The 13,679-nt window shown below is 46.0% G+C and overlaps 1 protein-coding gene across 1 annotated transcript in view; it reads right to left on the bottom strand.

Moving 5' to 3' along the window:
* The window catches only part of LOC127455738 (spectrin beta chain, non-erythrocytic 4-like), a 124,454-nt gene that overhangs the window by 58,213 nt on the left and 52,562 nt on the right, over positions 1–13,679 (bottom strand). Inside the window, exons 13-16 of the mRNA XM_051723823.1 lie at positions 13,505–13,655; positions 11,070–11,940; positions 4,117–4,254; positions 579–1,335 (exon numbers count right to left, since the gene is read on the bottom strand). Coding sequence (XP_051579783.1) covers positions 579–1,335; positions 4,117–4,254; positions 11,070–11,940; positions 13,505–13,655 — 1,917 coding nt within the window. The remainder of the gene's footprint in view (positions 1–578; positions 1,336–4,116; positions 4,255–11,069; positions 11,941–13,504; positions 13,656–13,679) is intronic.

The raw sequence follows: 13,679 nt of genomic DNA, 5'->3' as shown, positions 1-13,679 counted from the left end.
CAAACATACACCCAGATAGGGTTAATGAAATGCATACCCTCTGACATTTAAACTGAATTTAAGATATTTTTTATAAAGCAATGACCTAACATAAAACCAGCAATTGTCTCTGAATAAAAACTGAGAAATGACCTTTAACTGCCCTGAAGCCCCGGACATTTACAGATATGGCCCCAAAAAATATCACTCAGATGCATTTGTCTGCTAATTCCCTGCTATATCTGAACCCATATGTAATAATAATAATAATAATAACAAATTAGATGTTTGAGAAGTTTCTACTAGACAGCAATGAGATAAAATGGAAAGGCCAGTGGAGATTTCTGCACAAGTTTCCCGCTTGTCAGGTTTTATCCTGAGAAAAAGACTCCAATAATGTCAAACTTTATGTTACTTTAAGCGTTTCAAAAGAGATCTCAACAATGTCTCAAATTGTGATGCAGGTAAGGTCTAGAAATTACACACTTCATCTTAAACATTTAAAAAAAAATTTTTTAACTATTCCTATGCTACCATAAAAATATATTTCAAATTTTATGTGTGAATTGTGCAGTTGGCATTGGTGTGATGGGTTTCACCTGGTTATTGAGGAAGGCCTCGGCCTGCTTGACATCCCTCAGGAAGAGATGGAAGATATGAGCTTGCACCAGCACCTCTCTTCTGCTCTCCCACATCTCCAGCAGCTTGTTCCAGCCCACGTCCAGCTTGTGCAGCCACTGCTGCAGGGCTCCATGAGGTAATGGGGCTTCCTCGGACTCCAAAAGCTCGTTCACAGCCTGAAGGCGCTCATAGTCCTCTTCATATCTTCCTATCTCCTCTTTAAGCGCAGCGTGTTGATTAATTAGCCGCTCTGCATCCTCTAACACATTGGGAAGCTCATCTGAGGCAGCAGCAGTTTGGGTTTGCACCAACCAGGTGAGGAATGAGTCCAAGTCTTGAATGAACTGTTGCAAGCGACCAGCGACGGTTAAGGAGTCCTCACAACCTTGCAATGTCCGTTTCAGTTCCTCCCACTCCACGCTGATGCCCTCAAAGGGAACCAGGATGTCTACTGACTTGTCTGGATGGGATGTGGCGAGTTCCTCTGCCTCCTCCTGGAGGTGAATAAGTTTGGGCTCAAGAACCGCAAGAGCGCCCTCCATGGTGGAGAGCCGGCGCTGCAGGGCCAGAACGCTGCCCAGGTCACTTCCCACATACTGTGTGGCATCTATGGCTTTCCGCTTTTCCTGAATCTGGGATTTGATCTCTGTGCATTCCAGTAAGTAGTTCTGAATTCGTAGGATAGAGTCCAGGTGATCTTTCTTCTGCTCAACCAGCTCAACGATACGGTTCCACCTATCATACGCACAAAGAAAAATGTTTGCCATTTTTTTCATTGTCTGGATTTCATCTGTCATTGTCTGTAGAGACCCAAATTAAATCATAATTGGAATTTTGTGGCTTTTAGTCTATATGCTAGTGTACTACTAAAAGTTGATGCACTTTTAGCAATTATACACATTTACAATGGACTTTACAGGAATAGATACTGACGTGTTGCCATATTGGATTTTTTGCGCTGTTTACATTAATTTATAAATGATTTTATTTGATTTGAGAGTGAATAATTACTTAAAATTCAGTCTGTTCATTGTACAAAGTGATGATGGTGCTTTTAGAAAACTTGATGCATGAGTCACATCCCATGGATTAATTTTTGACACTTTTGGGTGCTTTTTTTAAAGGTGCACCCAGTAATTTGTTCCTCATTAAAAAAGTTTAACTCCTAAAGACATGCATTATAATTTTGCAATATATGTAGTAAATCATGACCACTCACATTAAAATTAAGACTCCAGTCATATCAGTAACCTTATAAAAGCTGTTTTTATTCTACATGGAGAGGGTCCACACATGGTGGCTGCCATGTTAGAATCTTAATCTCAGTAACTGCCCTGTTATTTGACACTTTTACTCATTGATTAAAATAATCATTGCTGACTGCGAATACTAAATTTCTACAATGACATCTGAAACTGAAAACTATTGATTTTAAATGATGCTGAATCCAAGCCGCTAGGAGTCAGTGTATGTCCAAGATGACACAAAAGTTACTGAGTGCACCTTTAAGCTTTAAAGTGAGTCACTATCAACTGCTATTTTATGGAAATCAGTGATTGCAACATTCTTTAAAATATTTACTGTTGAGTTTCACAGAAGAAAGTCATATGAATTTGGAACAACATAAGTGTGAGCACATAATTACAGAATTTCAATTTGTGGGTGAATTATCTCTTTAAAATGAAATTTAAAATGGCAAAATGGACTAAATGAATTGATGGCAATTTTTTTGTCCAGTACAAAGAATGTCTTTTCCCCCTAAATTACACCGATCAGCCACAACATTAAAACCACATGCCTAATATTGTGTAGGTCCCCCTCGTGCCGCCAAAACAGTGCCATCCCGCATCTCCAAAGCAAAACATTCTGGCCATTCTCTGTTGACCTCTCTCATCAAAGGCATTTCCCAGGAGATCAGCAGTTACAGAAATACTCAAACCAGCCCATCTGGCACCAACAATCATGCCACGGTCCAAATCACTGAGATCACATTTTTCCCCCATTCTGATGGTTGATGTGAATATGAACTGAAGCTCCTGACCCATATCTGCATGATTTTATACACTGCACTGCTGCCACACGATTGGCTGATTAGATAGTTGCATGGATGATTGTTGGTGCCAGCCGGGCTGGTTTGAGTATTTCTGTAACTGCTGATCTCCTGGGATTTTTACACACAACAGTCTCTAGAATTTACTCAGAATGGTGCCAAAAACAAAAAACATCCAGTGAGTGGCAGTTCTGTGGATGGAAATGTCTTGTTGATGAGAGAGGTCAACAGAGAATGGCCAGACTGGTTCGAACTGATAAAGTCTATGGTAACTCAGATAACTGCTCTGTAAAATTTTGGTGAGAAGAATATAATCTCAGAATGCTATTCTGAGATGCCAGTTGGCACTGTTTTGGCGGCACGAGGGGGATCTACACAATATTAGGCAGGTGGTTTTAATGTTGTGTCTGATCAGTGTATATGGTAAATATAATTTGCTTTTGACTACCAATAAAATGTAGCAAATTATGTTTTTTCTGTGTAGTAAAATAAAGGCTGTTAGCAATAAAAAAAAAAAGAAAAGCCCATCAATACTCTTGTTTCAAAATAATGTATTACGGTAAAGAACAATTGCATTCTTCAAACTATTTCATGGGGCTTTCAAAGGAGGGGTATAGCTAAACTGACATTTTCATTTTACTTGCAAGATATATGGCTTTTCCTGACCCCTATCTATCTTGCCCATGTGTACGGATAGTAAAACTGACTCCGTTCCAAAAACATGACTCAGTCTGAATCATTCTCAATCCATGGATAACACATACACAAACCTCAACGACCCACCCACACAAACAAACACAAAAATACTCCAAAGGCGCACCAGTGGGTCACTGCTCAAGCACTAAGAACACAATATCATGACCTAACACACAGTAAACTACAAAGAAAAGTCTTCTAAACAGGCTGTGGTATTAAATATAAAAAAATACTACAGCTTAAACAAAACACAGAATGTGTTCGGGTATGGCCCATAATGTGTTGTTTTGAGACGGGTCAGGCACACACTGTATGTGGCAGCCACAGCAGATGGCCGCACATTGCTAGAGGCTATTTATGCCAGGGTCGGCCTAAAACGGTCACTGGAGTTTTTCACACATACGTCACAGCTTGTTTCAGTGAAAGCTTATGAAACCAGCTGCTCATAGACACCCATGCAGAGTTGTGTATTATTGTAAAAGTGATAACAGCAATCAAAGGAATGTGTAGGGTTTTCTGGATGAAACAATTTCAAAATGATAAAACAAATTAAATCAAATTGAAAACAAAAACATATCAGGGTAAGGAAAGACTTAATAACGTGCTTAGTAACACGTACATTATGAGGGTAAGAAACAGATAACAAACAGAATTGGCCAGTGAAATATTTGAACAGTGCTTTGTTGAAAGCTGAGGATCTTTAATTTTGGACATGTTTGGTTTTAAACTAACCCTTTGTTAAATAGTTTACTTAATGTGGCTGGTGTTACCTGTTGTTCAGGTGGTCTTGACATCCCCTGACTTCGGTGGAACTGGGGTGGCCGCTGTCTAAAAGCTGCTGGACGATCTGATTAACATCCAGTATTCTGCTCATTAGGCTGTTCATCTCCTGGTCCAAGCTCTCAAACCTAACATACAAAGATGTGCAAGTTACTTCCCACTATATACTAAATTTACAAAACATTTAACACTTCATTATACTTTTGTGTCCAGGAAATTGGCTCTTTCTCTGTGGATTTTAGTGTTGCGGAGACAAAAATAATCTTTTTTACTCAATATGTTTGTATTGTTTTCCAGTAAAAAAATAAATAAAAAAATTGGAGAAATTTAGCAAAATTTTGTGCAATTTTTGCATGTAACCAGAAAAACAATGTGCCAATGTGGAAAGAAAAATCAACTTGAATTGTTATTTTTTCTTATCCCATTTGGCAAATAGTTCCCTATCTGTCACTCACTCGACGTTGGTGTCGATGTAGTGACACTAGGGGTCACTCTTGGGAGCCCGAGACACCTCTGGTCTTTGATAAAAGGCCAATGAAAATTGGCGAGTGGTATTTGCATGCCACTCCCCCGGACATACGGATATAAAAGGAGCTGGTATGCAACCACTCATTCAGATTTTCTCTTCGGAGCCGAACGGTCATGCTCATTGAGCTGAATACTACTGTTCATTCACCTCTGCTGGATCTGACGGCGCATTTCAGCGGCTTCTCCCTCCTCTGCACTGGTGCACTGCAGAGAACGCCCCTGGGCGCTTCGGCAGAAAAACTAGAGAGTATATTTTCTGAAAGAGCATTTTTCCCCTCTAAAAGAGTATATATTTCTCTAAAAGAGCGCACACACGGAACGTCTTTTTAAAGACGCGTCTTTTTAAAGATGCTTCTCCAATTGTGTGTTATTCCTGGTTGTGCTCGTTATCTCTCGCCTTCTAATGGTCAAGATCACTGTCTTTCGTGTCTGGGCACTGCTCATGCGGAGACAGCGTTCGTGGATGGTCATGTTCTCATTGCGAGAATATGTCCATGGCAACGTTGCGGTCGCGGCTCGCCTTCGTAAGAAAGTGAGCCACCCCAGAGGCTCCCGCCTCGGTCCTTTTGCCCACGGGTTTGAGGCCAGCACGGCTAGCACTGGGGGCAATTTGGGGACCCCAATGGGACCGCCTCCGCTGGGTATCCCCCCGCGGACCTCCCATTCCCCAGCACGCTCGTCTGCCCCGATCGGGCTTCCGGGTGAGTCCGCCGGCTCGTCTCACGGCGAGTTCGACCTCTTATTCGGAGCCCGCGAAAGTGATGAGCTCTCGAGCGCAGCATCGGAGAGCAGGCTTGTCCAGTCGGAAGCCTCAGCTGGGCTCCTCCCTTCGGGGTCGATTGCCCAGTCACAGGCTGATGCGGAGATGATGACATGCTTTCCCGGGCAGCCGCGAGCGTTGGTTAGAGTGGATTTCACCGCTCTTCCCTGAACCCTCGCGGCTCGGTGATTGGTTTCTGGGCTCGCGGCGCCGCTCAAAGCCACACCCCGCCCCTGTTCCTTTCTTCCCGGAAGTGCATGAAGAGCTGACAAGTTCGTGGGAGGCACTTTTTACTGCCCGGTCCCGATCTTTTCAGCTTCCCCGCCCTCACTTCCCTCAATGGTGGGGTGGCCAAGGGCTATTCGGCAATCCCCCGGTGGATAAAGGCGCTCGCGGTGCACCTATGCCCGCAGAACGCCGCCACCTGGCGCGGGTGCCCAAAGCCCCCGTCCAAGGCCTGTAGGTTTACGTCGTCTCTGACGGCCAAGGTCTACGGTGCCGCTGGACAAGCCGCCTCCGCCCTGCACGCCATGGCTCTCCTGCAAGTCCACCAAGGCGCTAAAGGAACTGCACGAGGGTAGTTCCGCCCCGGGATTGATGCAGGAACTGCGCTCGGCTACTGACCTTGCTCTCCGAGCGACGGCGCGGCCTCTCGGGCGGACGATGGCCACACTAGTGGTCCAAGAGCGCCACCTTTGGCTCAACCTGGTCGAGATGGGTGAGGCCGACAAGACATGATTCCTTGCTGCCCCCATTTCCCAGGTGGACCTATTCGGCGACACCGTCGAGGACTTTGCCCAGCAGCTCTCGATGGTAGAGCAGTAGATGGATTCTAGTCGGGCATATCCTGCCCCAGCGCGGCTCAAGATCCCGCACCCCATCTACTCATCGCCAAGGGTGTCCCCCTGCGGTGACTGCACTGGCTCCGCCACAGCCCGCCCCTTCGGCCCGGCCCCGGCGTGGAGCCCACCGCAGGAAGCAGACGCCACCCATCTCGCGGCCGCCCAGAACCCGTGAAAGGCTTCAAAGCGCCCTTGAGACGGGCGACCCAGGGACAACGAAACCCGCTGCTCTGGAGCTGGTAAGCAGATCTTCAATCTTTTTCTTACCTTTTGCATTTAATTGCGCTGCATGCCCAAGTGGCTGCTGTACTCAAGAGCTCAGCAAGAGCGGTTTCCTTGTTCCCTGGGTCACGTATCCGGTGTGTACGGCTGTCATCACGACCACCGTCCACCACTCCATTTGGCAGGTTGGTCTCCTGCCCCTGAGCGCCCAGCTGTGGCACAAATCCACCCCCGATGTGACAGTCTCCACGGGTCACGAGGACAGGTCTCTTCCTCCCCCATCCTAGGTTGTTCCGGGGGTGGTCACAAGGAGCCAGGTAAGTGCTTCGATGTCCTTAGACTCAGCACGGCCATGACGTGGTGTGGCACCTCGAGCTCCGCCTCGCCGCGAGGCCCCACCTGCCGGTACATCCGATGACGTTGTCCCTTTGGTCCCCCTTGCGCGGAACTTGGACGCATGGCTTGCGCTTTCCAATCCATCACGAGGGCTGATCCGGACCGTCCGACTCGGCTGCGCGATTCACTTCGCCGGGCATCCGCCCAGGTTCAGCGGTCCCACTTCACCTTGGTGAAAGACGAAAACGCTGCTACCTTGCGCGGAGATCGCTACCCCCCTACGGAAGGACGCGATAGAACCTGTCCCTCCAGCCGAGATGAAGAAAGGGTTTTACAGCCCCTACTTCATCGTACCGAAAAAAGGTGGTGGGTTGCGGCCAATCTTGGACCTGCGAGTACTGAACCGGGCTTTACACAGACTCCCGTTCAAGATGCTGATGCAAAGACGCATTCTAGCGAGCGTCCGGCATCAAGATTGGTTTGCGGCGGTAGACCTGAAGGATGCGTACTTTCACGTCTCGATCCTTCCTCGACACAGACCCTTCCTGCGGTTCACGTTCGAGGGTCAGGCGTATCAGTACAAAGTCCTCCCTTTCGGCCTTTCCCTGTCTCCTCACGTCTTTACGAAGATCGCAGAGGCTGCCCTTGCCCCGTTAAGGGGGCATTCGCATTCTCAACTATCTCGACGACTGGCTAATCGTAGCTCACTCTCGAGACGTGTTATGCGCACACAGGGACCTGGTGCTCTCGCACCTCAGCCGACTAGGGCTTCGGGTCAACTGGGAAAAGAGCAAGCTCCTCCCGGTTCAGAGCATCTCTTTTGTCGGTTTGGAGTTGGACTCAGTCTCCTTGACGGCGCGCCTTACGAACGAGCGTGCCCAGTTGGTGCTGGCCTGTTTGAAGGCGTTCAAACAGAAAACAGCGGTTCCACTGAAACTTTTTCAGAGGCTCCTGGGGCATATGGCATCCTCGGCGGTGGCCACCCCGCTCGGGTTGATGCATATGAGGCTGTTTCAGCACTGGCTCCAGACTCGAGTCCCGAGACGGGCATGGCACCACGGGACACACCGCGTGGCCATTACGTCAGTCTGTCACCGTCTTTTCAGCCCTTGGACCGACCTCTCATTTCTACGAGCAGGTGTTCCCCTAGAACTGGTCTCCAGGTGTGTCGTGGTCACGACAGATGCCTCCAAAACAGGCTGGGGCGCTGTTTGCAACGGGCATCTGGACAGGTTCGTGCCTGTATTGGCACATCAACTGCCTCTAGTTACTGGCAATTCTGCTCACCCTGCGGAGGTTTTGGCCATTGATCCAGGGCAAGCACGTGTTAGTTCAGACAGACAACACGACAACGGTAGCATATGTCAACTGCCAATGTGGTTTGCGCTCTCGTTGTATGTCACAACTCGCCCGCTGTCTCCTCCTCTGGAGTCAGCAGCACCTCAAGTCACTGCAAGCCACTCACATCCCGGGCAACCTCAACACTACGGCGGACGCGCCGTCACAACAGGTTACCCTCAGGGGAGAGTGAAGGCTCCACTTTCAGGTGGTCCAGCTGATTTGGAGTCGATTCGACAGGCACAGGTGCACCTGTTCGCCTCCCAAGAATCCTCCCCACTGCCCGCTCTGGTACGCCCTGACCGAGGCCTCCCTCGGCATAGATGTGCTGGCACACAGCTGGTCCCCTGGCATTCGCAAATATGCGTTTCCCCCAGTGAGCCTGCTTGTACAGACACTGTGCAAGGTCGGGGGGATGAGGAGCAGGTCGTCCTGGTAAGCACCCTACTGGCCCGCCCAGACGTGGTGCTCGGACCTTACGCTCCTCGTGACAGCTCCCCCCTGGCAAATTCCCCTGAGGAAGGACCTTCTTTTTCAGGGAAAGCCCATTCTACGAGCCCATTCTACCCGTGGTGTAGCGGCTTTTTGGGCCCTGGCCAGAGGTGCGCCTCTAACAGACATTTGCAGAGCAGCGGGCTGGGCAACACCCAACACCTTTGCAAGGTTCTACAACCTCCGGGTGGAACTGGTTTCATCCCAGGTAGTGGCACGCAACACAAGCGGATAAGCCCGGGATAGCCGGCCGGGTGTATCGCTTGCACATAGCGCCTTCCACCTCCTTTTGAGCTGAAGACGTGCACCGTTAATTCCCAGTAGTGTTCACAAAATTTGTTCCCTGGTTGACTTCCTCCGAGCCCTGTGGCAGTCGAGTTTTCGGAGAGACTCGCTGCCGGCCAAGTACACGTGCTAACCAAGAGCCCGGTTCTGGGGTAGGTGCTCCGCATGTGGCGGTTCCCTGTAAGTCTAACCTCATGCGATCTATATCTTCCGCTAATTCGTTTCCCTGCTGGCAAACTGCGTCTTCCTTGGGCAGAGCCCTTCTGCCCCAGTCTCCATGTTTGTAGTAACTCCTCCCCCATTGGGCAGGATCTACCTTGAAGGCTCTCCACATGGTTGGAAAGACCATGTGACGTATTCTTCCACTTAAATATCCCCCCCCCTCTCTTGGGGCGAGGTGTGGTCTCCGGTGTCCTCCCCTTGGGAGAGACACCCCCCGACTAGACCTGGCGGCCCAGTCGGATAATCCCCCTTCTTTTTTAGGGAGTGGAAAAAGAGAAGGGGAAAAGAGGCCACGACTGGGTTAAGCCTGTCTCTATCTTTGGGTAGTCGACTTGTCCCCAAAAAGGGCCGTTCGACACTCATAACTGTGTTGGGGGAGGTTACGTGTCGACCTGGTGTGCTGGCTATGAGGCACACAGCAAGTCTGCCCACCACACACCGCCAGTTCATGTAACACAGTTCAGCCTTGTGGCGTTTTGTATAGGGACCCCTAGTGTCACTACATCGACACCAACGTCGAGTGAGTGACAGATAGGGAACGTCATGGTTACTGGTGTAACCTCCGTTCCCTGATGGAGGGAACGAGACGTAGGTCCCTCCTGCCACAACGCTGAACTACCCGCTGAAATGGCCGGACCTTATATCGGCTCCTCAGCATAAAACCTGAATGAGTGGTTGCATACCAGCTCCTTTTATACCCGTATGTCCGGGGGAGTGGCATGCAAATGCCACTCACCAATTTTCATTGGCCTTTAATCAAAGACCAGAGGTGTCTCGGGCTCCCAAGAGTGACCCCTAGTGTCACTACATCGACACCAACGTCTCGTTCCCTCCATCAGGGAACGGAGGTTATACCAGTAACCATGACGTTTTTCTTGTTTAAGCATAACTAAAGCCCACTAAATTTAGTTAGATTCCTTTGAAAACAATACTTAAAATCTTTTCTTGTCAACTCATGACATGTTTTAAACATGTCTTAAGACTTATCTATATTCATTGGCCTTTGAGTAGTAAATAGTATGTAGCTTTTTTCCCTTTGTTTGGTTATTCATTTTTCCTGTATTTTATTGTTTTATTCACATATGTACAGTTTTGGGTAAGTTACTCAAATTAATAAACCACTACAAATTACTTCTCTACAGATGATTACTTTACTGATCTAATAACTAAACTAATAACTAGTAAACTAATCACATTACTAATTATTTTACTTTTAAGTTACTTTCTAAATCCCTTTTCCAAGAAAAGTGTATGGTTTTCCGCTCAAATTCAAAATGTCTATATTTCCTCATTCATTGTCGCACATCCATCAGCTTTCACAGAAACGCTAACAGACGTACATATGAATTCATATTTTAAATGTATTAAACAGTACATATTACTTTAGCACAAGTAATGTACTTAAAAGTAATTACTTTAATTGAAAGTCAGTACCTGCAATCTGATTACAAGTATTTAAAATGTAATGTTACGGTACACTTAAAAATATATGGATGTCATTGTATTAGATAACAAAATCTAATAAACCAAGTGGCGACTATACGACGCCATGCTGTTTAGTCATGAGACACGCAAGACCAATGAAGTTTGATGCTACTGACGTCCAACCCCATCACTGCAGTGTTGACTAGCTTTATTAAGCTAGGGTAATATGACACAAAGAATGATGTTATAAATTAAGAGTAATCATATAGTTATGCTACTTAATAAGTCGCCAACGCATCATCAGATCAACAGTCTGTGAAAAGGGCCCATTATATGGCAAAAAGCTGTTTGAAGATTCTTCCAATATCTCCTAAGTCATAAAGGTTTGGAGCAACATTAGGGTAAGTTAAGACAGAATTGTAATTTTTGGGTGAAGTGTCCAAATAGTTTTTGGGGCCGCTGAAGGCAAGCAACCACTGGTGAGATTTTCTACCTGTGTGCTACCACCTCCACATCTTCTAGTCTCTCCGGAACATCCATTTTATTCAGCCACTGCTCCTTCTCATCGATCCACACCTCACAGGCGTTTACCTCGCTAAACATGCGATACACGGCCAGTGCGTCATGCAACCACTGCTGCCGCAACACGGCGACTTCAGCCACCTCTGTATAGAGCTGCTCCGTCTCTGCCATACGTGCTCGCACCTCATCCAGCTCCCGATAATCCAACGGCAATGCAACCATATGTTTTCGAAGGCTTACTACTTGACCGCGGTGTTTGTCAATACTGTCTCGCACACCTCTGTGCTTTTTAAGGAGCGACTGCGTGGAGTACTCGTCGTGTCCAAAGTCCTCGCTAGAAACAAGCCGATATGCATCTTGAAGCCAAACTAGTAGATCGTCCGTCTCTGTGCTGAATTGAAAAAAGTCTAGTGCCTCTTGTAGGTTACACAGCCTCTGTGCAGCCTGGTCTTCCAGTCTCTTCCACTCTGCCATGGCCTCCATCAGTCGCTCTTGTATTCCTGCTGTACCAAAGCTCTTCTGGGTGAGGATCTGCTTGCCCTTCTTCATGGTCTGCTGAAGCAGGGCTCGGCGGGCCAGCAGTTCTCCAGCCAAAGTTTTGTGCTTCTGCAGCAGTCGCAGGACGCTGCTCAGGTCTTTTCCACAGCTCTGAGTGGCCAAAATTGAGGTCTTCTCCCGAATCCAAGCCTCAGATTCCTCCACCTCTTGGATGAAGGCCCATAATTCGCGTGAATCTTCCAGCTCTGACCGTCGCTTTGCAGCCAGCTGCTTTAACTCTTCCAGGCAGGTGTTTACATGGCTGACCCGGTTACAAATGACCTGAGGGTCACATGGCTGGTAACCTGAGCAAGACAAAGAGGAAAGAGAAAGGGCAAAATTGGTCAAAATCAACATCACAGAGCAGTTAAAATTGTTAATTGTAGTATATTTCTGTAAATGTCTGAGAATATGAGTAAAGGATTTTATAGTACATTGAATTCTGCCATTGGCCAAAATGCATTTGCATTCTTTCAAAAGAACAAAATTGCACTTTACTGACACCTCGGAAATGTTAGTTTACAAAATGTGTTTTTAAAGAAAAGTGTCTAGAATAATCGACAAGTGGACACAGGCCTGTTTGAAACACTTAAAACATTATTTTCTATGCAGGGTGCAAATACAAAACAACTCAGCATTTATTTAATAAATATGTATCATCTAACCATATGTGCATGTATTAAAATACACTGCACTTAAAGCTCACAATAAAATCCACAAATAAATACAGGGCATTTGAATTTTTGTAATTTAGGCAATTCCTCAATAAATTATGCACCACTTATTGCTGTTGGCCGATTGGTAATTTAATAAAAAATGTAATCATGTAATCCATAAAAGTAACAATAATCTGACTACACATATTTCAAAATGTAATATAATCTAATTACAAGTAGTAGATTTTTTTAATTCGGATTACACAATCCAGATTACATGTTATCCGTTTTTACCCAACACTGCAAATATAATATACTGTTTATTTTTAAAGAAATTATACATATTATACTCGTTCCAAACCCATACAACTTTTTTATTATACGAAATACAAAAGGAGATTTTTAACCGAATTTTCATGCTGCTCTTTTCCTTGTAATAAAAGCATATAGTGACCAGGGGCTGTCGAGCTCCAAAAGGACAAAAATACACTATTAAAGAACCAGAAAAGTAGTCCATACAACTTGTGTGGTGTATTCTAATTGTTCTGAAGCTATATGATAGCTTTATGTGAAGAAAAGACTGAAATTGAAATGGTTATTCACTAAAAATCTTGCCATCTGCCACAGCTCTCAAATCTCATTTGCACTTGTACTAATTGCAATTAGTTGTGCAAAAAAAAAAAAAACAGTCTTGCAAAAATCTTGATGTTTAGCGTCATTGGAATCTATTCCCTAACATAAAGCTACCATATTGCTTCAGAAGTCTTGAAATATAGCATATGAGTTGTACGGACTACTTTTATGGTACTGTGCTTTTTTGTCCTTTTTGGAGCTTGACAGCGCCAGTCAGTGGATGCTTTAAAGCAGTGTGAACATTCAACTTTTCCTTTTGCACATTCTGCTTTTGTTTTCACAGAAGAAAGAACCTCAAACAGGTTTGAAATGGCATCAGGGTGAGTAAATGCCAATTTTAATTTGTGGGTGAACTATTCCTTTTAACCTACAAGGAGTGCGAACTCAAAAGAGTTTCAAAAGAATCCATTCTGGCCCTCTTGTGGTGCATTTTAAAAGTTTAGATTATTTTACACACTCTACCCTGCAGAGGTCTCCGAACACCTCATTGGAAGAAACACACCCAGTAATGTCCACACCACAATCTGTCATCATGTTTTGACCCCAGAAAGTGTCCCTGAGACAATATTTATCATCTTACCTTTGATTGTGGTGAATTTGAGAGCTGCAGTGTTGAGTATTTGAACTCTATCAGCCTGTATTGTGATGTCTGCCTCCTGTAAACTTTGTTTCTGAAGCATGTCCTCCACCTCAAGAAGGTGTTTACCATAGTCCTTAGAGAGCAGCTTAACCTGCAGTGAGAATATGGCACTTTG

Source organism: Myxocyprinus asiaticus, chromosome 18, assembly GCF_019703515.2.
Source record: "Myxocyprinus asiaticus isolate MX2 ecotype Aquarium Trade chromosome 18, UBuf_Myxa_2, whole genome shotgun sequence".
NCBI classification, from domain to species: Eukaryota; Metazoa; Chordata; class Actinopteri; order Cypriniformes; family Catostomidae; genus Myxocyprinus; species Myxocyprinus asiaticus.
Note: the sequence above shows the minus strand (reverse complement) of the source record. Positions and strands in the feature narration are given on the sequence as shown.